The sequence below is a fragment of the Neodiprion virginianus genome, chromosome 3, assembly GCF_021901495.1.
Source record: "Neodiprion virginianus isolate iyNeoVirg1 chromosome 3, iyNeoVirg1.1, whole genome shotgun sequence".
Taxonomy (NCBI): Eukaryota; Metazoa; Arthropoda; class Insecta; order Hymenoptera; family Diprionidae; genus Neodiprion; species Neodiprion virginianus.
In genome coordinates this window covers 25,781,074-25,806,937 of record NC_060879.1, presented here as the reverse complement: position 1 = coordinate 25,806,937, position 25,864 = coordinate 25,781,074, and the positions used below count along the sequence as shown (strand labels likewise).

The 25,864-nt window shown below is 41.2% G+C and overlaps 1 protein-coding gene across 8 annotated transcripts in view; it reads left to right on the top strand.

The window, feature by feature from the left end:
• LOC124300629 (uncharacterized) overlaps positions 1 to 25,864 on the top strand; it is a 134,237-nt gene that overhangs the window by 96,914 nt on the left and 11,459 nt on the right. For 4 of the 8 annotated variants that reach the window (XM_046754926.1, XM_046754928.1, XM_046754930.1 and 1 more), the window contains exons 3-4: positions 662 to 688; positions 25,020 to 25,113. In XM_046754926.1, the coding sequence (XP_046610882.1) occupies positions 662 to 688; positions 25,020 to 25,113 (121 nt within the window). The remainder of the gene's footprint in view (positions 1 to 661; positions 689 to 25,019; positions 25,114 to 25,864) is intronic. The other 4 variants (XM_046754927.1, XM_046754929.1, XM_046754933.1 and 1 more) reach the window with 1 other exon arrangement.

Genomic DNA, 25,864 nt, shown 5'->3' with positions numbered 1-25,864 from the left:
CGGATTACCACTGAGAAATTTATCCGCCAATACTTCTGGCTGTAAGAAATGCATGAAACGAACAGGTTATTCTTTGATTTGTTGGTAAATAATTCAAACTTAGCGATCCCCGGCTAGCCCACTGACCGTTAAAATACAGTCGCCGAGAGCTTACGTAGGTACGTATATCGATTGGCGTTAGTTCCTCATCTATAGTCGGTTTATATAGCTGCCAGGTGCTGACGATAAAATACAATATTGGCAGCGAAGAGAATATTGTAATGCTAAACCTGCTCCAGACACCAGAAAAATTTGCCGAACACATTAAATAGTGAAACGTATACGCTAGTTTCGAAATCCTTCTGAGAACTGTCAGGCTGTAGCGTTTTTCATAAAGTTGCCCCGTCTATTCAGGTAATTTCGAGTCCATGCTGACTTTTTGGACAAGTTGGTTTAATCGATGCTCAAATTTTTTAACGAACATGTCTGCGTGCCTATGCCGCAGAGGTGAGTATTCGTTTATTCGAAAGTTAGACACATCGCACGAATTGTCCCCAAGTACAATTGGCAGGACCAAATGCAGCATCGAGGCAGAGAGAACATTTGATTATACCGATCTATGTGCAGAGTGCGTTTGACTTCCGACGGCGATATTTTTAACCATTTCATTTTCTTGTTTCAGATTCCTTGCAATTGTTTTCACAACTCGGTGAGTCTTTATTAAAACCCAGCACGTTTTTCTTAACGGCATGAGGGTCCGAGACCCATCAAAATTTTAACAATATCCGTGGGTCGGAGATGGTACTAATACTCGTTCTTAGTAAACGTCACTAAAAATGGAAGGTGTATTATTGTTTTCTAACCTTGTACAAGCAATAACATTTGGGTTGTTTAGACAGGCATGGGCACTGAAGCGTTGTATTTATTGTGAGTGATGGTGCTCGACAAATTAAGGAGTGTATCCCGTGCGTTGTCAGCCTGTCACATTACGCAAAGCTACGCATCAGTGATGTGAACGCTAAACAATGTTGTAAGTTACGCACCATTCGATCCCCTGGCACGATTGTAAGTTCGTCGATATTGTTCCAAAAGAAGCTTTTCGCTCAGGCGACAGATTCAGGATGTAGTTTTGGAACCTTCGGTGGCTTTCATTTTCCAAGGCAAACGTTGAGCATTGATGACGATTTCAGAGGAGAATCTTCATACGCTTATCTAGTGCTCGCCACATTTCATTAACAGGTATAGTCGGATACATTTTGCGCCTTGTCCGTATAATACAGCTTTGAAATTCAACTCAAATCTTACTTTCACCCGAGACAGTTATATCGAGATCCCATTTAATCCGATTTCGTAATCCCCCTTGCTCAAATCCTAAGGTCATTTTATGTTATTCTCATCTAACATAGATATACGTCCGACATCTATTAAAGTTTGTATGTCATTCGAAATAGACGTCATAGCGCACCGTAAGGTTCCAGAAGAATGATTACAACGGACCGATGGAAAACTCCCTGGTAATATGACCATCGCAGAGTCGCCAAAGGTTAAAAGTTGAATAGACTTCGCAGATTGAATGTAGTCGGACTGACTGTCAGGCAAGCTGAATTTACCTTCAAATCCCCGGGAACTTTCTACCTATATGGAAAGGTATTACGGAATACAATACAAACTTTCGTTGATAGCTAGTCGTGTCAGGTCAGTATAGTCACCTATGTACTTCGAGTTTCTGACGCAGGTAGATTGCAGATAAGTTACGACCAACGAACGAACCCGGTGCCTTTACGGCTCGGTAAGAATTTTAACTGCTGCAAACGGTGACATGTATGCATTATGTATGTGTACTGCATATATATCTACGCGTGGCTATGTATATATATGTATATATATATACCACACCACGCCTATCTCTAGGACACGCATCAACGATTATTCATGCAGACACGGCAGTCGCTCAGACAGTAAAATGTCACATCGTTGGAGAGCGAACCTTTTAAATTGGTACACTCATCTATATTGTCCGTGCTCTCAACCGCCGAACATTTAATTGTCTAATTTCAATTCATAGATTCTGCGACGTAGCAGCAAGCCAACGCTGATTCTTCGCTGTGTCATCATCACGCAATTTCCGGTTGAACCCTTTCGGTCTTTGGCTTGTTCTAAGCGAAACTTGGACTAAAGTTTGTCGGCCAATATTTTATGCAATTTCTACTTTTGACCGTTGCGTTGATGCAAAATTAGTGCTAACGATGTTTATACGATATTCCTACATTTTGTGTGCTTGAAAATGTTGGCATGCAGCGTCATAGGAGAAATGATAAGTCTCTTGAAAGGTCCCGTGTACAATATAGAATAGTAGATATCTAATTGAAATTTGCTTTAAACTGTTATGAAATTAAATTGGTACTTGTTCAACGCGATTCTTTTATGTTTGCATATTGGCGACGAAAAATCTGAAAAAAAAACATTCAGAAGTTTCGATTCATCCAGTAAACACTTCGCAATTATTCAGACTCAATTCCAGTGATTTCACAGTTCGTTGTCGCATCATGACCCACTTCACCTTTTACTATCATGCGCCACATAACTAACTGTAATCGTCGGTGATTCATTTGCTGAAGTGACCGCTATTTTTGCCAAATGTCGTTCGAGTTTGCAATATACGTATAATGAGATGTAGCGATGAAAATATTGAAGGAAAAAAAGCAATTTAACGCCTTAGAAAATGACTAACGCCTTTGGTTGCAGTTGTATACAATCTACTTCCAGTTTCAAACATCCATTCATCATCGTTCGATTCTCTAAGGAGCATTATGTTACCCACTGCGTCAATTTCGACTTTGCACACAGGTAAACAGACTATTCGTCACTTACGTTAATACATGAATCATCAATGGGAATAAGTTTTTAAACTAAACAATTGCGTTACAGGTACTTACAGATTCAAGCCTTGGAAAGGTAACACATGTATTACAATACAGTGCATTACGCGACGTTGAATAGCTTTGAAGAAGACACTAGTTTGTTGCCTTTCGGACAAAGAATATGGTTCTTTCTTTCTACCGCTAACCACCGTTCATTACACTCGACAAGCGTAATCTCATTTTTCTTCTTCCGTTCTCGTATTACGCACGATTGCATACAATATGCCCGCGATTCATGTAGCCAAGCACCATCCTGCTCGGAACGGTGAGGACGATGGGGATGAAAACACGAAGCAAAATAGCGATCTCGGTATTACCGCGCAGCGGAGCCAGCCATTTAGAATCATAATTGAGAACGTGCCTCGCGAGACAAGAAGAAGAAGTTTGAAACCAGAATTTTCAGAGTGCAATAACCTTCGTGAAATGTAAAGACAATAACATTACGGACGTTGCAGTGATTGGCGAAATACTTTATTCTCGCAAAACGTCTCGTTCGAATTTCACATCGTAGACCATCCACGCCTTTGAAACTACCCGCAAGCTCTGAACACGTGCAATGTGTCGCAGATGCATTACAGACGCTGACTCTTGCCTAGATCCGATAACCGTTGCTATGCATATAAGTCAGCGTGATGAGCACACGCCAAGAAATTGAATACCTGCTGTCTGTGCAGGCTTGCGAAGTACCTAGGCGTATCGGGCCCCAAGACCCACGCGCGGACACGTGCCGTCCTTTGAGGTCGTGGAATAAACCGCTGAGCAAAGCGCGTTTGGTAATTTGAACGAAAGATTTAGGTATAATATTTTACGAACGCTAGCGAGTCTTGTGTCTTGTGCAACCTGCAGTTTAACCTTATTTCGTTGCATTGAAATATTAATTAAAGCTTTTCAAAAAGCCTTCGACAACGTCAATGTCACCATGAAAATATTCAAGCACACTTTATTTTTGTCTACGAACCCTTGAGTATCTCTTGTTTTTGCAGTCATTTTACTCTTTTCATCCTGACAACGTAATTGAACAAATTGTGATCAGCGTGTCAAACGGCTGTGACGCAAACAACAATTATACAATGTTTGTTGAAGTTTAAGTAGCTGCATATATGTGTTTGCGTATTGTCATAATCTACGGCTCGGTTGCGAACTCGTTGCGTTTACATCTGTCGTTCGGTAGGATATTTTCCTGTCACAGAATTTCGCTCTTTTCAGTTCCCATTCGACGAAGAAATCGATGATGTTGTCATATTTTCAACAAGTAAAATAAGGAATTGAAAATGATAATGAGATATGAAATTTGTAGTCGGGTTTTCGTTGTACACAATATTCACACTCATATATTTAGAAATAACAACAAACAGATCTTGGTCAGTCTACGTAAAATATTTCCTGTAAAATAACAGAGGAACTGACCTCTGTTTGGTTATCGCAATCAATTAACATAATTCGATCGTACCGCAAAGAGTGTTCCGAACAATGTCTATTGTCCGTATTATAACTATCGCCAGAGAAATTTAAAGTTGAATCCTACAGGGTATCAGAACGCTACTCATCTTTTTTCGTGCATTAATTACCTGGCTACTGAAAAAGTGATAAGCCACTGCGTCTCGCTTCAAGTGCTAAATCACTGTAAGCATTGACTCATTCTGTCAGAGGGCCAATATTTCCCCTCTAGAAAATATGTAAACAACAACTTGAGAATGATCGCCTTAATTGCGTACCCAATTACTCACCTGCTATATTTATGAATTTTCTACAATCGCTGACAAATCGACGGGAAGTTTTATTCCATAGCGAACCGTTCGTGCTTATGATTAGTGGAAAAACCTACACCGGAAATTGCCTGTTCTCGGTCGTTAGCGAAGTACTCACTGCATTCGAAACCACGGTGATATCCGAACCACCAATGGAGACCTTATTGTGTCAGGTGGTAACACGTGATTCCGTCACGGAAATGGAAAAAAACTCGATCCTGTCATGCGCGCTTGAAAGAAGAAAATTATGTATTCTTTTTACGATGAAACTGTAATTACAGTTACAAAATCCTACACTCGTTGATTTTTGTACCATTGACTCATGTTTGCAAGAAGAAAATGAATTACTCTTGAGTAAATGAAATTTTCATTTGTCACGACGAGTTAAATCCGCTAAAAAGTTTCCCGAAATGTTTTGAACGTTTCCGCATGATGAATTGTTTACAAGAATTACTTATTCGAACAGAATAATTCATTCCGATGATTCACCAAGTCTGGAGTTACGGCGATACTTGGCGAAGCAATTATCATCTCAATTCTAATTAGCTTCTCGTATTTTCTACTTTACCTGAGTACTTTTTTTTAACGGAACTGTTTACTTGAATGTTCATATTCTAAACCGTAATTTTTCCGTACAGATATCCCGGAATTTGTTTATATATTTATCGGTCGGTGCCGGTGTGTCGACAAGTTTCGTCGAATCTTTTCTCTTTCTAGGCGTAAGACTATTTCATTGCCAGAACACCAACCGGTAAATTATGATGTTTAGAACTCCTACGACCTATCATCGAACGTATTACCTGTATAAAATGGTCTTGGAGTAATATGTACCACAGCAATCCACGTACATCACAGACATGAGTTCCAGTCGTGACAAAAACAGTAAATATCCATAATTTTCAGTAAATCATTCCTGATTCTGGCCGGAATGAAAACAGTATATGGCATAACATGATGTTCACCGGTTAATATCGTGGCAATAAAGAAACAGAGGATTGAACAAAGTTCTTGGAGAGTTATTATAATAGAGTCGATAAAAGTTTGAACAGAGACCTCTACTTTTCTGCCGTATGCACAAAAAAAAAAAAAAAACACAACTAAATAAATAAATAACAGCAACAACAACAATAGCTTTTGAACTCTCCGATATAATGCCGTTGGAATAATGCCGGGGACACGGTTTCCGGTCAAAGGAACACTGGATACCGGTCGTCTTGTGACACCTGAAACACATGGCGTGACATTCCTATTAGCGATCACATTAACATAGTAGACTCGTCGCATATGCACAGTTCCGTTTCCTGTTTTAAGCTTGAAAAACATTCTCGTGTTATCGATAAGTTATGGGAATGCTATTGGCTCATCCAATAATTGAATACCCGTCACAAACATAGAGCATTCAATTTGTGAGCCCTAAAGTATAGTTGAATATACCTAATCCAGAAATATACGAATTGCCTCACGACAAAGTCCATTGGGAGCGGAAAATGGTACCGATCGCGGCAAGTCTGTTTTAAGCCTACGCTATCAAACTAACGCTCACTGACATCAGAAAATTTTGCGCAGCATTTCGACCAAATATCTTTTTCATTCGCAAACAATGGATTACAAAATTATCTCAGCATACAAGTGGATATTCGAATCAGCTTTAGGTTATCGCTTAATATTTTAACGTGGCAGAAAGAGACCCGTTCTATCACTCATGCTTCGCATGCATCATAATGCCTGATTTCTTTCACGCACGTCTTTGTACATCCGACACTGTTCTCAATTCGCGTTTAACCACAGTTCGCCATATACCGGTGGTTCTCTTCATTTCCTTCACATTTCTTTCATTCATTTTTTTTCATAATTCAACACTCAAATCCCGTCTTGCAAACGAATTTATCTCGAGCTCGGCTGTAAAATATCCTTGAATTAAGTCTGAATAACGAATTTACATGCTTTTGCGGGAAATATTTCAGAAATTGTGACTTTCAAACGTACTTGTTTATCCATCGCGATTTACCGTTTGTGCAGGGCGTAGAGAGTTGCGTGCACTCGTTTAAATAATGCAACAGAATTATAAGCTATTTTGCAAATGCATGCGTAGTTAACAACCTTGACTCATCTTACTCTTCGCATTTCATTCACTGAATTCCGACTCTCAATTTTTTTGTCCCAGCGGCTTCTTACACTCTCGCAGATATGCAGCTCGGCTCTCTGTCCATGGATGAATACTATGAATAAATTACCGAGATACCGCTGATCCTTGTTTCATGATGCGATATATAACTGGAGCGCGTAATAGTCGGAAACTGGGGGATCAAGGAAAAAAACGTAATAGTTTGCTAAAAAAATATGACTAGCTTGTGATACTTTCTTACTGTTCATACACTAAAAATAATCACATGCTGACCACATGCACACCGGTCAAGATAAGTTATCTTTAGCCAGCAGTAACCTTCGCCTAAAGTTGGCTTTCCCTGTATCGCTGCTCCTCTCATTCGTCTATATGCCAATGGCCATGATTTGGTATTTCCTTGTAGCAACGCCAACTCGAAAGACTCCTCGTCGAAGCTGTATACCTCACGCAATGTTGCGAATTGTGGTAATGTGGTAATAGCTCGACGCCCGCTGTTATGTTGATTATTAATCAGAGTGGCCTTTCCTCGAAAGGTTGCCCGTGTGATTGTCTATGGTTTTATTGTACGCCTAGACGATTTCTTATTCCCTATATCGCGGGGGCGTCCCCAAGAACACAGCGGTCGAACGTCTAGCCGTGCGTCTGCGCTCCATGCCACAGTCGCCAGTAGCCTATTTTCAGCAGCGTTTGTAAGATTTATTCCCTAGCGCGAATTTGCTATTCGAAAATCCCATGAGAAACAATTTATATCTGGAAGCAACGCTGAGTCTGCACGCTCGTTCACGTGCGGTGGTATTCAAACGTCTCACAGAGAATTAAAATATACAGGGATCTTCTAACAGCTGGCAGAGCGTGCATTCAGTTCTCTGGTTCCTGAATTCCAATCGTGCAAATCTGTGAGTAAAAGTCCGAGGCTGACGAGAAAAGAGCATGTAGGTATGGACTTGACGGTCGCCTTGTGTCTACTGACCTTTCAAACAGCCGAACAGAGGCGGGTCGTGAATTCGATTGGTCACTTTGTTACTCGGACAAGATACCCAAATCTAAGATCATCCAGTTTATCGACCGCCTCGTCATTCCGCTTATACCTATAAACAGGATCAGAGGTTTTCACTAGGTAAATTTGTCCACGATGTGCTGATGAAAATTAACCGATTTCTGAAAATCGTCGTTCGTTATTCTAACCGAACTGCCGGATAATATATCCAACCATTTCTTGAACTGCTGGCAAAATATTTACCTGTATAAAGATGTTGAACGTGAGCAGACTCCGCGCTCCCTCTCTCTCTCTCTCTAAAGTTTATTATAAGCTGCTTATTTCAACAACGTACTATCGACCGTATTATACACTGGAAAGAAAAATTGATAAACCAGCTTTTCCAAAGTCCGACGCACCGCCGTCGGATCAGCATGATTTTATAATAATAACTGTCAATATTATCCGTACAATATTGATTCTCATCACCGCGCAGATAATTGCATGATTTAATCGATGTAGGCGCAAATCGAGGTTGGATTGAATTTCGCAATAAGAGAGGCTGGAAATAGCTGACACTGTAAAGAGTCAAGTAGCCACACGAGTAATTCACCATCTGACGTAGAAGCCTCGGCGCGAGAAAAGGTCTAACAATAAGTAAAATTCACGCAATGACAATTGATTGTTGAACCGCTTAATTTCTTGCTCTATAGTTCTCAATGAAGTCCATCAATCCACATTGCCATCTGCCTGTTTAAGCAGCGTGGATATTACCTATAGGTATTTATTTCCTAATACGTGCTTCTAGTTCGCGTTGGCCTTGGCGGACACGAATTCATTGTACGCAAAAAGAGACGAAATTCTCACAGTCGGAGTCACGAGCTCAGGTGTCTCAGGTGTAATTGCTTTGCATAGTACGTACATTACGCTTACTCTATAATGCATACTAATTGCTGAATTTTTCATGAAAGTGCGACGCGTCTAAGCCCGTATAAACAAACGCATAGGTTAAATATTTGTCAATGAATTGTACGAATGACTAATGGTGAAAAGAACTTTCTGGACTTGTTAAATAATTTGCCAGTTGAGTTTATATTGTTTTTTTTTTTTTTGCGTTTTGTACCTCTCTTCTCACCCTACTTCATGTCCCAAATATCGTATTCGATATACTGTATGCAAAAATTTTTCTGGTTTTTTCGAATCTCCGATCAGTTTGGAACTTTTAACTCGATTCTAGACAATTCTTCTCATCGATTCGTTGCCAGTGTAGGTAAAAATTCAAAGTTTTTTTATACAAGAGAGAAATGTTATGCCCGTCTGAACAAATTTCATAAAATGGTAAACAATTCCCAACCGCGTTTCATATAATTATTTTCAAGGAGAAGTAAATAAAAACCATTAGTGCAAAGTTACTGTAATAACATGGAGAAAAACGTTGTTTGAAAAAGAACCTAGACATTCCTCGAAAAATATTCAAAATCGTTAAATAATCTGTACAGTTTTTCTACATCAGTAATATTTGCTTTTAAGAAAATAAATAAGATCCTGGTAAATTCCGATCGAGTGGTAATTCTGACTTGGTGGCAACGGTTACAATTTATTCACGGCGAGCACGGTATCATAACGATTTATAATACTAAATATACGTGAGAAACAAAGATTTGACACTTTAATAAGCAAACAGTATTCGCTTCTTCAATCGAATCAATGTCAATACAAAGAGTACAGCCAGCAGACATGGCGCAAAAAATCATGAAAAATGGCTTGTAGACGTCGTAACAAAAAAAAGAATAGTGCTAACAGAGGTCTTCCAGAGGTTTGTCAAATCTGTAAAATAACGTTACGTGAAGTTGCAACGACGGAAGAAGGGAACTTATGCAAACCGTGTCTATACGTGATGAAAGTTTGCGATATTGAAGCGAATTTTTGCACGTGTCCTAAATTACATTGTTACAATTTTTGGGATTTCCCTCACAGTCACATATTTAACATATTATACTGGTAGCAGGTCCGAGAAATAGACCCTGAAACGTGGTCCGGAATGGGAATTACCCGGTTGAAACGTCGTCGGGATTTCAGGCTATATGTATAAATAGATGTAATCCTCAGAATGAAAATATGTACGTTGTTATGGATTTATTGATTATCGTTATATTCAAATCAGTTACGCATGTCTCTATCAGAGATTGCCGTCGTGACGTAATAATGCGGGAACTGCTGGACCGGTTACAATCTTCGTACGTAAGGAATTTTTGTATACGCAGAAGGAGTGCTCAAGGAAGTCCCAAACCTCGAGTCGACTATATTTAACAAAAACACTCCTGCAAGGATTATTATACACGGCAGAAGATTGCCGTCTGCCGTGACGTTCGCATATATATATATATATACGATGAGAGGTTGAAGAGTATAAAATAAAAACGCAATCGTTGAAAGTGAACGGTCGTCGTTTTCTACGTCACATCGCCTCGGTCTATTCTCGGACTGACGTTTTGAGAATCGGTTATAACATTTTCAATTTCGTTCCAATACTTGTCTATTCTTACGAACCGATGTGCGCAAATCATCATTCGGTGATCCCTAGTACATAGTTACAGACGAGTTACCGCCTTGGGGTTGGAAACCAAACCGATAAATTGCAATACCTCATTAGCGCATTGTGAAGTGTACCGTTATTTCGCTTAACTTCCATACGTTAAGATCACCATTTGCTCGAAACTTTTTCTCTCTGATTGTGAATCACGGTTAGTAAACGTAGATAGGTACCTCTGTATTTGTGTATATTGCGTGTATGCAACACGCACGCGCGAATTTCTCCTCGTATAACTTCGTTGAGAAATATCTAAAGAGACTTTCTTCACGGTCCATTGCGACGTGCCGTTTCAATATACACTGCATTTGCCACCACGGACATGTAATTACGGCTTAAAATTATTTACCTTCGATTTTATCCAAGCAATTATCCACCTGCACACATTATACAACACGTTTCATAAATGGACTCTATCGCGGGATGTTCCAAGTGATTGGTTTTTTTTTTTTTTTTATTTTCCGCTAGCTGCGTGCTGCAAATTGCAGCAAAACACAGAAGCAAGTCTTCGGGTGTAGCTGTCATAAAACGTACCAAGAGTGCTTTGCCGATACGGAGCTCGTTAATAGATCGAGCGTAAACGGAACGCGGGGGTAAAAAGTGGTCGAGAATTAAACACGTCTGGAAGTTCACCCGACGATTTACCGGTTACGCCTTATGCAGAACCGTTCGGACAATTCACCATCGATGTTTTTCCCAGGCCGGGGATTCCCCCCCAACCACCTTGCATCCTTCAAGTAGGGTAATTAACTCTCTCGCCCCTTTTCTGCAGCAGATATTATATTATATCGGGGGGCGGCGTCGAGTCTCCTCCCAGCATCTCATGCAGCAGGTTATTTCTACGCACGTGATCCAGTATTACGGTCAATCCTCCACGGATGGCATTCTATAAATAAACCTATAAGCTACTCCCGGTACAGTCAGAGCCATGAACCCGGTTCAAATGCAGAGCTCCCCGCTTCTGCGACTCGCCCTAATTTATACTTATATATCTACCGCACATAATCCCGGACGATCTTAATTTCCCCAACTTTTTAATCTCCGAAGAACTTTGCGTTACGTTGCTTTTACGATCGTAAAAATCGTTCGGACGCAGTCATCGCTTATGGCAGCGTACCAAAAGGTACTGGCCCACGGTTATTCGCATCGCATTCGCTATTGAAAATAAAAAATTGATCATACACTGTATTCTCGGCTGGCTTGAATCGAACCTAACGTATTTATTCAACGGAATGGTTGACCTCGACTTTTCGCCTGCAGAGACGGAAGTGGAATAGTCGTCATGTTGACGGTGGAATTGGGTTCAGCTTTCAAATTATAGCTCGATGTATTATCAATTAGGTCATTGGATGGTCGGCCGTAATCGTTACAGAGTATTAATCCGTGTCACAGAAATAGAGTATCGCAATTTTAATTCTACACCACGCCAAGTTTTATTGCTATAAATTATTGCAGATGAACGGAAATAGATTTTCTCATCTGACAAAAGGACGCTTCATTCTCTATTTGACCTACTTTGATTTTACGAATTTTAATCGGGACAGTAATTACGATCACGCTCGGACTCGAATTCAAAACACACTTTCGATCCCAATACGACTTTGATCTTCGGGTCATCTGTTCACACACGTATTTTCCGCTTATGTTTCTTGAGAAACGTCCAACTTCTCCTTACAATTATCAAGTAATGACTGAGATTACAATTTTCCTTGAATCTTTCGATCGATGCAGGAAAGAATCGTACATGGAGTATAAATCGTACATGAAGAAACAAAAAAATTTATTCATCCAAAACTGGTTCCCAGACTTCCATTAGAATATACTGTGTTGTACGTGCTCCGTATCTGAGATGATGTCACGACGCATGATTCCTCAAACTTTATTTGATACTCTTGGAAAATATCCGTTCCGAAAAGTTTTCCGGACATTAACACGTGCTTATAAATAGGCCGTCGAACTTTTTCGAACAATTTTTATCCCCTGACGTAGCCTCAGCGGCTGACGCATTCGGGGTGATCTCTCGACGTTTTTATCGCCGTTTTCACGCCGTTAACATCACGGTGTCTGATTATTTTCATCAATTATCGTCATTCACCTCCTGCGACAGGAATATTATATTGCGAGGTATATTCACGATCGAGTTTGAACTCGTTATCCAGCTTTTTTGGCGAACGATCCGTAATTACAATTGAATATACCCGGAATGAATAAACATCCACAAGATATTACAAGCTTTTATTTCAGTATGAATTAACGCGGCATGTATGACCTGCTTGACTGAGTAAACTTTGCACACAGGTTTGGCACGAGAAAATTACACGTGCGACTGTAACAATAAGCGCGTTAGAAATACGTATGATCGTTCGACTGCCCACACATGTCGAAAATAATGGCGAATCGAATCGTAAAATCTAGTGAGCTAGTAATTGTTCCAGTTTCGATGCAAATGTCAAACGTGTCGGTGGTTTTTGATTGCGAATCACCACCGTGAAAATCATCAAGTCTTCGACGTCGTAGAGATTTCGTCACAAATGAAATGTTTGCAACATGCATTCTGCGCTTTTCGACGGAACTTTTAACCTTCAAATTTCAAGGTCCTACCGTCTGGCTGAAAATGTATGTAATTAGACGGTAACTGCAGTTTTTTGTTCTTTTTTTTCTTTTTTTTATACATTATTATCGAGCTTAATACACAAACTCGTAATGCGAATATAATCGGCTTAATTACTCGAATGGTTGTTTCAATTACTTTTGGAAATTATACATGTAACGTGGTATACTCGTATATCTCATTCCAGTAAACACGTGATACCAGTTTATAACTGACTGTGCGAACGAACGTGCTGACAAGAAGTGAGCTCACCCTTGTAATCGTTCTCGAAGTCCTTGAGAAATCACGATCATAACGAAAAAACACGTCACTGCCTGTATACGCAATGGAGCTCCATATATGCATACACCTTTGATTTTCGCTCGGGTTTTTCTTCCGTGTAATAAGAGTTTCTCGTCGATTCGTTACGTTGCACCCCAGCTTTGCGAAGCCTTTACACGAGTTTTATATTATACAACTTTCCGAGCTTTTTTCACAATGGACTTATGACTAATACGGTTATACGTGGAAGATCGAGGTCGCGTACACGAAATTTGGTCGGACTCGACTCTTCGCCCACGATCGTGATATAGCATACGTGTGTGTATTGACGTTAATTGACAGGTGGAGTCTAATATTATACCCGGAAAATAGATACTGTATTGACAATCGCGAAACATTTCCTTGACCGTAATTCTAAGGCACGTAATCTTAGGACGACATCTCCGAGTGGTATACATATATACATACATATGTATGTATGTTTGTAACGTAAGAGGAGAAAATCATGGTGTGATAACTGAAAATGACGAAACGCCGTACGCGAAGCCCTGAGTTATATTTAAAGCTCCAGCACTGGGCTAGATAAAGACTCGTAAAGGCAGTGAGAAAAACCCAACCTGCGTGTATAGACTTCGTGGGAAGAAAATTTCGTAACGAGCGCCACTGGTTGCCCACGTGATCGCACATAGTCAGACAAAGTCGGACGGTTGAACCCTGCACCGATCCCAAGCCTCGGGGAACGGCGTTTAACTATAGCCATAGCCATAGCCATAGCCATCCCTGGCCCGCTGACATGGCGCCCAATGGAAACCGTGGCAGACTGCAGAGAGGAGAGCGACAGAGACAAGGGGCAGTTCGTTCTTTGCCTCGTCGGAATAGGGTGCTGTTAAGACCTTGAACGCAGGATCGACGGAAGTCCGTCTGGAGACCTTGGTAAATGTTTCGTACAAACAGAATTATCCTAAGAATTTTGTCGTACAAGTGTATCGAAACGATACGATACGCTTGTTGTCAATTTACTCCAACTTCTTCCGTAAGACGTGGAATATTCTCTTGGATGAATATATTTTCTCGATCCTCTCAGCAGCGAACGTCAGTGCAAATGAAGAAATGGTCTCTCGAGTCCCGTTTATTCTCATTAAACGTAATGGTACGTTGGTATACCGTATATAAAATCCGGCCCCTATCCTACAACGACAAGTCCGTTTCGTTGAGTGGAATTTTTATGGAATCCGCCGCACACCCGCAACACGGGACATTGCCACCGTTCGTTGTGCACACTTACGCGAGAAATCGTGACAGCCAATATTCATCGGATCTCTTACCAACAAAGGATACGACTTACACGATACCGGGCATTCACATCTGATTCACGGTGTGCGGAGACCGTCGACACTGCATATGGAGCGTAGTCGCAAATTGACTGAAAGTACTGTCAGTACTGAAAATCTACAGTATATGTCACTTGGACTATACCATTTTCAGTACTGACAGTACTTTCGGTCAATTTCCGAACACGCCCATGGTCCTTCGAAATAACTTTGAACTGCTTAAAAAGGATATTGATGAACCGGCGTCAAGTATGCCTGGCATCCGATTTTAACGGGTACGATATCACAGGACGGACGATTGTCGGTGAGAGAAAAGGTCAGGCGACCTATGGCTGACGTACAAGGTGAATTGCATCGATGCAGGCCTCTCGAAATCCAACCTAGCCGCAGCTGAGTAAATTCAACGAGGGGTAATGCAGACCTGATCGATCTCCCGGTTACCGGGAATGGCCAGAGACAGGGTCGGGTATGTGGCCGCTTCCCAGTCTGGTTTTACCCCGACGACCGACGGATCGAAACCGCTCCGCCCAAGCCAACAACCTCTCTACTCTGTTTCACCTGTTCAACGATGTTCCACGATTTCATCCGACGCCGCCCGATACATCCCCGATTCTCAAACACCGGTATTTCCTTCTGACCGTGAAATTTTTAGGATCCTTTGTATCCACAACTCGTAGGTCTTCACTTTTGCACAGCCCTAACCTGGCTGTTACCTTGGCTCTTAAGAAAATCCGTCGGCACCACTGTAAATCTAAAGCGACAGACGAGCGGCGGCCATTCCGAGCAAACATTTTTCACATCGTGCAGTTGTTGCAGCTTTATAAAAGCCTATGGGGCTGGGAAATGGGCTTGGGCGTTGCTTAGCGACGGTGCAGGGTAAGGGCCGCTGAAGAAGCCAGGTCCGTAGGCGAAATGAGTCTTGTCTGAAAATAGAATGCACTTACAATTTTTAAACTCTCTTCACCTGCTCGGTGCCAAGCTGCGGCTTCCAGCTTCCCTGGAACTGACGTCACTCGCTGGAAATGATTTTCATATATGAGGTACCCTTTACTCCTGCAGGATATTCTTTGAATAAAATTTTTCTCTACGTGACGAGTTATACAATAATTGAAATGGCGATTACAATTGGTCTTAAGAGCTTTTCAACGAACGATGAATTCATCTTCCGGCTCCTGGTCACACTCAAGTTTCAACAAGCTCTGAGAAAAGAACCGATTACCTTGTACTTGTGAACTAATACTGAGACTGATTTTTTAGTTGCGCGTCATACTCAAGTCTTCATCTATTGTAGAATACATCATTCCATTGGAGAATTTGGGAAAATGAATGAATTATTGTAAAAGAACCGAACGCATTTCCGGTACCTACTGTAAAAGTGCCCGGGAGAAAGTAAACCACCAGACGGTCCTGAGCCCGTTCGTTCTCGGTTGAACTCCTCTCCCTCGGGCGATGTCTCCGGGTTGAAAAGAGGGTACAAAACGACGTCCCGACGTTCAGACGGACGACGCCCGCCAAGCTGTACTAAAAAGGATGAGATTTAGAAGAGCGCCAGCCGGAGCCGAACCTTGGCTGTGCATATGGTCGTACAACGTATATATCCAATGGGCCTATTTCGAGTAGACCAAGAAAATTCTTTGCCCTACGCCGGTATTAGTCAGATTTTCTCGTACGTGTGTCGACCACGCTTAAATCGTGACGTAAAACCGTAATTATTACCTCGAACCACCCGAAATATATGCAAATTTAGATTTCTGGCGCCTGTGCTAATCACCGTCAAATCGTTCAAGACTTAATTATCAGAAGGCCAGCGCGTGGCATATATTATACGGACGGGGTTATAGGCCTTTTGATATTATGTACTGATAAATTCCATACACGGAGTGGATAGGAATTAGTAGATCGAGTACGTACGTTGACATTTTACAACGGGATCAGATTCAGTAATTTTATGGACGAACGAATTTTCTTAAGAAAATTTCAGTTTCAACTGCCACGCTTAGAATTCCAAAAATTCCAAGAAACAGACGGAAACTGATCAACTCTAGATATGAAGATGACACGATTTAGCAAAAATTGATAATATGTTCATCAATTATACAGAATGCATAAAAATTCCGATCATCAAATAAGGTAAAGTAGTACTTTGGTCTAAAAACTTGTAAGTATAATAACTCAAAAACAATCTTAATTACGTGGCTGAATTTGTATTCTTCCGGTTTGTCAAAGTTATCTCATATACCGGTCACGTTGATTATCTTAAATTTGGTCTAATGACCGCCGGTAAACATCTGTGCTATTATTTCCAGCGATTACCTAAGCCTGTGTATAACGTCATGTGCTGAGATGCGATTTCGTGGTATAACAAACATGGGCCGATTAGCGATAATTTGAAACGTGCATGGTGGGTTTGCGGGCCAAGGAAAACAGATTCAACCTCGGACCTCAAAGTCGCGTTCTAATTGTAGCGGCGAAGCTGAAGTCGAGTGCCGAGATATTCGAACGAGTGAAAAAAAAAAATTATTCCGCCCATCTAAATAGCGTTTCGGAATTGCTGGGATGTCTGCGTCTGCCGCGAGAATAGCCCTCGTTCGTTATTCCCCTCATTCGAAATTCAAAGTCGAACGAACCCGTTGCAGGGCTCGACATGGATCCTGGCACTCAATCCAGGCAATATGCGAACAGAACTAAACCACAATATAATTATCTTCAAGTACATAAACAAGAACTTAACGATAAACCCTATTTCGATTAATTCCAGACCGTTCCGCTGTATCGCCAACCCGGATAAAGATCGACTGGATTTTCTTGGAAGATTATTTTTACACGCAGTGTCTACATGTCGCACGATCCAGCCTGATTTTCATTTCGTCGTATCTGCTTACGCGTCCGTATACATTAAGGTAGATGGTCGATTCGCGGTAGGCGATTTGTATACGAGAAATTTCGACGGTATCATAATATCGGTTCGAATTTATTTGTATCGGTATACGCAGAATCAGTTCAACTTTCTAGCTGCTTACCGTCCAATTCAAACTACGGTTGGTGGTAGAAAGTTGGGGGATAAATTCTTCACGCCAAGTTTAAAATGTGATATTGCGTGTTTTGTAAATTCGTTCAGAACCAGGATAAATACAAGTTTTTTTACGCCGAAGAGGTTCAGAAACCAATTTCCTTTCAATACGCAGTTGCGCGATACTTTTCCTGGTCAGGCGGAAACTTCTTCGGTTATACGTCTCTGCTCTCAGCTACAAGCACGATGTATAAAAACTAAATATTCACTTTTGCGTACCGGGATTTAACGTCACTTCGGCATGACTAAACGGAACCCGATTAATGAGAGATTGATAGTACATATCACCGTGTAAATGATTAGAGTCAGAGTAAAGAGTTTCTCCAATACGAAGCAGCTGCTGAACGAAGACTCTGCATGATTATCAAGTGTTCACTTAGGCTCGAAATAGATTGGACATGCAAGATAATCGTCATAAGGTTCTAATAATAATATAGATAATAAGTAATCACCGCTATCAACGAAGATAGCTATCTGAATCATACTCCGTATCTCATTAAACACTTGAGATATTTCTTGAGCTTTTCTCGATCAAGTGCGAGAATAAAGGTTTTATTGCTCAAGTTTACAGACTCGAAACGATACCAACGATTCTCTGAAACAATCTTTTGTACGTCACGAAAATTTTCAACGTGTTTGCAGTAAAATTTGTAAACCCAAGGCCGAAAGCTCGGAAAGCGATTAGCTAACAATAAAGACGCACTCGTCGCTCCAGTCATTGATCGAAGAGTCGGCTAATGGTAAATAATGATTTGTACAATTTTATCCCAATTGCGCATTCCGGGATATTGTGTCCGGTCCTTGTCGCCAAATTTTACAAATTTATCCGGCAATCGTGTGCGGTTTTAGATGTTTACACATCACGGTGAGCAAAATTTATTAAATTACCCACCATCGAGCAACGTGTTTCTTGCGAAGATGTTATTTTGACAAATTCAAGTGGTTATTCTACGTAACCAAGAAGGAAATATAAGAGAGTACCAAGAAGTTACCTCGGAGCTATTAATACTGAGATTTATCTTGATAAATACGTATGCATATGAGTACCTGCTGGAAACTAATTAGTGGTTAAACATACCGGGAATGGAACAAACTGCTTATACGCCATGTGCGATGTTTAACCGTTTCGGAGGATCGTTCGCAGTTCTCAATCCTACCTGTGTAATGAAAAATTGCGCATCGCCTTAGGTCACGCATATCAAAAAATAGTATCACTTATTTTTCAACTCACTTTTCCAAACACAAAACGTCATAATATGTGACGCAAATCGAACACTTGCGGGCTTATGAATACTTTTGTAGCCGGTAAACTGCAGTATATATATATACGCTATATATTCTAAATATCTGCGTGCTACACGTGCGGATATTGCATTTACCTAATCTTCTCTGTTGTATGCAATGCGATTGGAGGGCAATAAATTGGTGAGGGAAATAGAGCTGAAGCAAGTATTGAAGACAAAATGTCAAACGCGATTGCGTTCGATGCGTAAGTCAATAGCTGGTTCAAACTTCGCACATACGTGTATATACTTATTACAGGTACGCCAAAATTTCGCAACGTAACTCCAGAGTAGCTGAGTCATACGCTCGTTTTCTACAAGCTACTGACGAATAAGAACAATATATAAATATTTTTCAACGCACGTCGAGCGTCGCACTGTCAGTTGCATTGCCCCGAGGCTCGTCATGTGAACATTGAAGTCCAATGCTTGACTAGACATTTAAATCGCTCTAGCATTGTTCAAGTTCACTATTGTTTTCTAAAAAGTCACTGAAATAGATTTCTTTCCAGTAATCAATTCGATACTGCCAATTGTTGATCATAATCAACACCTGTACTGTGGAAATACTGCTGGATTATTTTTCGATTAAATATTTAACGATACAATCAAGATAAAAGAAAAATATTTCAGTAGAAAGACAGTCGTGTGAATAAAATGAGCCACCGTCGAATTAAGTCGAACGAAATTTACTGCGGATTTTTCAATATTTTGAAGAGATTTCAGAAGCAGCATGGATATCTAAGTTTTTGTTTAAAATTCCAGTATTTCCGATACTTTTGTATTTTCAAAGAGAAATATAATACATCATTTGCGACAATCTATTAATGAAATTAATAAACAGTAGGTATTGATTTTTGGTCAACTAATATCCTTAATTGATTTCTGGACTCCGTCTGGCTATAGAGCGCATTCAACCGTCGTAACGTGGATAATTTATCGGAAGCAAACTGAAGTTTGAAGAAACTGCCGAAAGGAGCAGAGCACAAAGATATCATCCTCTCATGACAAAAAGTTTTTTCTTGAACTTTCTCACTTGCATTGTCCCGCGCCGTCGTTGCTCAGGGGAAAATTGCCTGTAAAACGATACCAGGAACGACGATCCGCGCATCTCGAAATCGCGAAGAGCAGCAGCTGGCGCGAGCTGGTGCCAACCAGTTGCGGGTATACCAGAAATGGAATTTGGAGGAAAAACGTTCAATCCTCGGGCCGCTTATTTCGGGATAGTGCGGGCTCTTTTGTCCGTCGACAGATACCGTGCAATTAGTATTTTAGCGCAACGTTCAATACGATTATCGTAGGTGATCCATCAACTCGGTCGCGACTAGTGTGGATGAAGATAAATTGATGATTGGTCGTTTCCTTTGTTGTTATTATTATTTTTTTTTCCTCGTCCATTATCACAATAGGCTGCCTATTTATACACGTACCTGTGTATAAATCGAACAAGGAAAAAAAGCACGGGGCTTAAGTCGGGGATATTAGACAGCGTGAGCCGAATCTAGATCCGGTAATGAGAGCGAGCCGAGGACGCGTGCCTGCGAAATGAAACAAGTAATGACTCAAGTTGCGGTATAATTTAATCGGTTTAAAAGGCGGAAATCAAGCTGCGCACACAACTTTCGTTAGCCGCAAACAATACTTGACGCCTTGCGGATTCAACGACCCCGTTCGCAAAGTATAGCAGCAGCAGAATTATTATATATACGTGGAGGCAAATTCATGCCTTCCGGTCTCTCACGGTGTACGTATAACGAACAATTCGCAATTACCTACGAGACTGATTAAAAATCTATCGATCTCTGTCTCCGCAGTCAGGGTTACGGACAGGTAAACAATTTCGCCAACCTGTACGGATATGCGTGAATATATGCGCATGTATACGTATACAGATAGCCGATGCATACAGCAATACGCGTATCGACCTCGACCCGACGTGCGTATCAACTCGCATACTATTCGCGAAATTGAATCGATTCCAGTCACCTAGGCATAAAACTTTCGCACGGCTCATTCATAATTTCTGTACATCGGCCTATTTATACCGCCTCAGGGGCGATAGGACAGTCGGCTGAACGTGCGAATAAACGTCCGTTACGGGCACTGCAACTGATATTGCGGTTGCGATTCGAACTGGTAGTTTATAATTAGCGAAAGTGCGTCGTAGTTCCTTCGCCGTCGTATCAGGGAAATAAGAATATAAGCAGACGAGTAACGCCGTCGACGTGGCTTAAAGTCTCTTTACTTGGGGCCAGTGCACCCTGCACGTCGACGCGACGATAGAATTGGCCGGAGTCTCGAGGCGAAGAGGGTCGGATCTCGTATCTCACCTCTTGTCACACCTACGCTATATCGTCAAAGTAAACTTTTATGCGGCGGACTCGACTGTATAGAAACCCCAGCGCGCCACCCACGCCGATCCTTCGTTGCAGGCTCCTTTTTATCAACGCCCGAATAATTGCACATCTTGATTCGACCTGCGCTTGTTTACATCTCGGTCTTGTATCTTGCGAATTGCTTCAGACTTCGCCTTTGCACTCGTAATAAGCCGTATGCGCGTTGCGAATCTGACCGGGCGAGTATTTTTGAAGTAAAAAACAACCTCGTCGAATTTCATTTTGAAAACTTGATATCACGTCTCTGTCTCAAACTGTAACGAGGCTGTGCAGGAAAAGTTGACTGTGCTTTTTGTATCTTTCTCTTCATAGTTACTTCGCTGCGTATGTAGAAATTTTTACTACGTATTTCATTGGCACTTGTCTATACTTTGGAAGTAATAAGACAATCGTAATGTATAGACAGCGAATATGTTTATATACGTCGGTATAAATGAACAAGTTATTACGAACGTCGATTATAAGACGAAAATTAAAGGTGAAAACGAGATGCAAAAATCTTACGCAATCTATATAGATTGTGAACTTACCGTAAGTCTATCGTGACAAGGGGTTTGAAGATTTTCTTAATACTGTATTCTACAAAATATTACGCCAGTTGGAATGCTCTTTCGATAAATAAGTAGAATTTCACGCTAGCGCTACATGGAAAAACATTCAAATAGGGCCCTTCTAGGACTACGAAGGACTCCTTGTATACCCACCTATGTGAAAATAGTCACGTAGTAAGAAATGTCTGCGAGACCACAGGAGATGCCTCACTTTTAACGAGTCGCGTCAAGTCCTTCAGATCACAAGACTCCTGCATCGCTTCTCGAGAGATATTGGCTCGGAACATTTTTTTCCAACTCATCGCAATACTTTGTCGAGACTAGGCAGCCCGAAATAAATGAGATGCCGAAATTTCAGGAAAAGTGTCTGTTGACCAACGTTTGTGACAAGGCATGATCATATTTTATGTCACTACCAGTCACGCGTTTGCAAGTAAATGAAATGTAAACCGGTTTTAACAGAGTCGGAGAAAATCCCGATCAGTTTCCTGTGTTAATGTAATACTTTCAATATAAGAAATTTCCGAAATTTCTTAACACTTTTATAGTGATCAGCAGCCGCATTGGAATTTAATTTCAAACAATTGCCAACCTTTGGCTAAGCTGCATCTTTTAGTTCCATTGAAGATTGAAACATTATTGCAGAATTTACTTTTTCACGCAAGCAAACAAAATTCAGAAATACCGAAAATGATGTCATTTACGTAATGATTATGAATCAAGGCGTCTTGCCGCGATTAAAATAATTTCACAAACTGTTAAAGATTGAAAATAAAGCAAAATTATGAAGAATTAAATACTTTATCACGACGACGTAAGAAACGAAGAAAAAAATTCAGCTAACATGTAGAGATTGGTAAGCTCGATTCCTATATGTGTAGTATGAAAAAAAAATTATCGTATTCATTCAACTGATTAAAACGTTCACGGGAAGCTATCGTCGCGAAAAAGAAAAAAAAAAAAAAAAAAAAAACCTCCGTCCCATGCATGACTTGACGTAGTAAAACTTTTATCGCACAAGTGTTATTTCCAATGAAAGGAGTATTTTATACAGATGCATGTGTAATGTAAAATACAACTTAACGCGAGTAAAAATCAACGGCCGTGGATATTTGGCATAATAAATTTTTAACGAAGCTGAGTAGTTATACTCGCCCATGCTAATTGTAGCTTAAGGCTAAAAGGAAGATTTGCAGGAAATCTCGAGTGATCGTAATAATTCGTCCTCGATCAAGCTATTCCTGCAACTTTGTTTTACTCTTGTTGCGCAACAAAGATCCTCGGTTAGCGGGATCTGTAGCTATGGTAACGATCGTCTGCCGTGTATATACGATTCTTCTATTATATTCTAATTTCCTTCCGCAAAGCTTATTCGTACGGCGGTGAACCGGGAACCGGGGATCTTATATTACTCACACGGGCCGAGCTGCGGTGGCATCTGGTCTTTGTTTGGATAGCGAGACCTACACGTGTAAATTTTGCTCTCACTCTCTCGCAAGCGCGTGCCCGACACGCTACAGTCACATGGAATATATCAAAGGGTGTCGCTTTTCCCGCAGCTTTTCCATACGTGGAATATTACGCCGTAAGACTCGAGTGCCGGGTGGAGATCACACTTCGGGTCGATAAGTACCACGTTTTTTCGACTTCCGACTTCCCGGATCGGTTTTGCGATACGGGACGGAAAATTTCAGAAGAGACCGTGGTTCAGCGTCGAAACGAGATTTCGGTCGAGTCGAGGCTAACATAACGGCGAAAATAAAGTCCGCGAATCGATTACAGTTCGCACAAAGCCGACGGCCAAAACCTTGGCCGATCTAGTCATGCTAAAAAAGAAGAAAGGCGAAAAAAAAGAAAAGGTGAGAATAGCGGCGAAACTTTCCTCGTCTCTCTAGCCCTGGCCAATAGCCGAGACTCGATGTGGGACACGGACGACTGGATCGGACTAGACGGTGAGCCGATCGTCTCACCGCGAACGGTGCGCTTGCGGATGCGCAAAAGGCGGCTAGATTTCACGGAGAGCGACTGAAAGAGGAAATTGATAAAAATTCGCACGAGTGCCTGATCCGTGAGGTTCTCTCGGCTACGCGGAGAGAGCCGGCTGATCGCGAGCCTCGAATTCTGCGATCTCGAGGCGCGATCGAGGTTTCGCCTACACGCCACAGGCACGTGATCCGAGATCCTGGAACCGTTCGACCGGTCAGGTATAATCCGTCTAGAAGCGAGAGATCACGACTGGTGTGCGTGGATCATGCGTTTGTGTGACACACGTACGGTATAATGCTAGCCTCGCTGATATTGTCCTAAAAATATAATTAATACGTCTTCAAGACTCATTTACTAGTGTATTTCGCTTATTCTTCAATACCTGGGTACGTGTGTACCAACAGACACTCAAGATTGAAACATGTGCGATTGTTCGTTGAGATATGTAAAATATCCTGCCGCGGAAGATAAATCGGTTGGTAGAAATGTTCCTTATCTACAGTGACGTTAGAAAATAATCCAAACGTATCGACGTTCAATGGAATTCTCGAAGCAACGTCATCTCGATCACTCGAAATGAATTATCCATCATCAATCCTATATATAGTCGTGGATCGTACATCTGTTTCGTTTCTTCTTCGTTCACTTCGACTTGAAATTATAATATACCGCAATTCTTTGATAGTCACGATGTTGGGAGCGAATTTTAGACGTATTTGACACTTCACGATTAACATCGTGAGTTTGACCGTCGAGAATGGACTGCATCCTTCACCGCCTGTTATACTTATCCTTGCACGTTTCCTGTGATTTCTGTTTGGTCAATATTTAATTATTTAAATATTTGCCGCGCGTTGAACGAACGTCACGATTCGTGTATATTCGTTGGTAATAATTATTGTTCACAAAGAACGGTTTGGCTCGACACTTCTGGTTGAACTAGGCAAGCCTATGCGCGTTATATGTGACTTGTTCTTATAGCTCTGCAGAATTCAATCTAGTCAGCCCACTTTCCACGACCACGCAGTTCGCGCACTGCATCTAACTTGTAACATTCGTCGAGGTTAACGCTGCATTGTTCCAGATCGTGAAATGCCTGCGCAAATTTCACCAGCTAGGTTGACGAGAACTATTTATCGAAATGTGCACAATTTGCAGTGTTTAATTGAGGAATATTTCTGGTTGTTTCAGATCCAACGGTGGACAGCGTGTACATGATATGCGGAGTTCTGATCGCCATGGTCCTGGTCGGGGCTATCATCGTATTGCTCGCCGTGACGATCAGGTAAGTCCATCCGCGGTGTAATAACGACGTGCTCTTCTAACTACGATAAGTACGATCATTGTTTGGCTATCAGCTAACGCAACGAACACCTGGTGGCACTGTGCCAGCAAAGAAAAGAGGAAACGAGTTTACCAAAGCGGAGATACATGAACGATGTGTAGTTCACGTTATGAATATAGGTACATACGTGCGTAAAAAATTTTACTCGTGTGTCAAATCTAGATTTATGGTTTATCTGTGTATATTTGAAAGTCAAGTTATTCCAGGAACATGGAGTAGCCGCTATGCGTGTAGGCAACATTCTTATTTCGAAAATTATTCGATTCTTTTTCCTGCCTCTCTTTGCCAGTCCATTCACGATTGACTTCACGGAAAAAGCTCCGTGGCAAGTAGCTCGTGGTATTACCGGGAGATAGGAGGACACGACAGGCTATTGTAGCTGCAGCTGATAGTAAAACAATTCGTGATATGGCCGTATATTTTGTGCGATAACAGTCTTGTGAAATGTTACGAGATGAGGAGCATGATTCAGTGCCTTCTCTTCCAGAGAGTTGAAACATATATACGCGCTTCGTACGAGTTGAGCAAAAATATGATAAAGTAGCTACGACTTCTTACCCTTATCTCAAACGTTTCATAATACTTTTCTCAAACTATCACGTTGTACGGTATTATCATACGCATGCGATGAGCTTCGTGAGACGAAAATTCTAAAACACTTAATACCCAAATAGCCGAGCATCTAAACTAC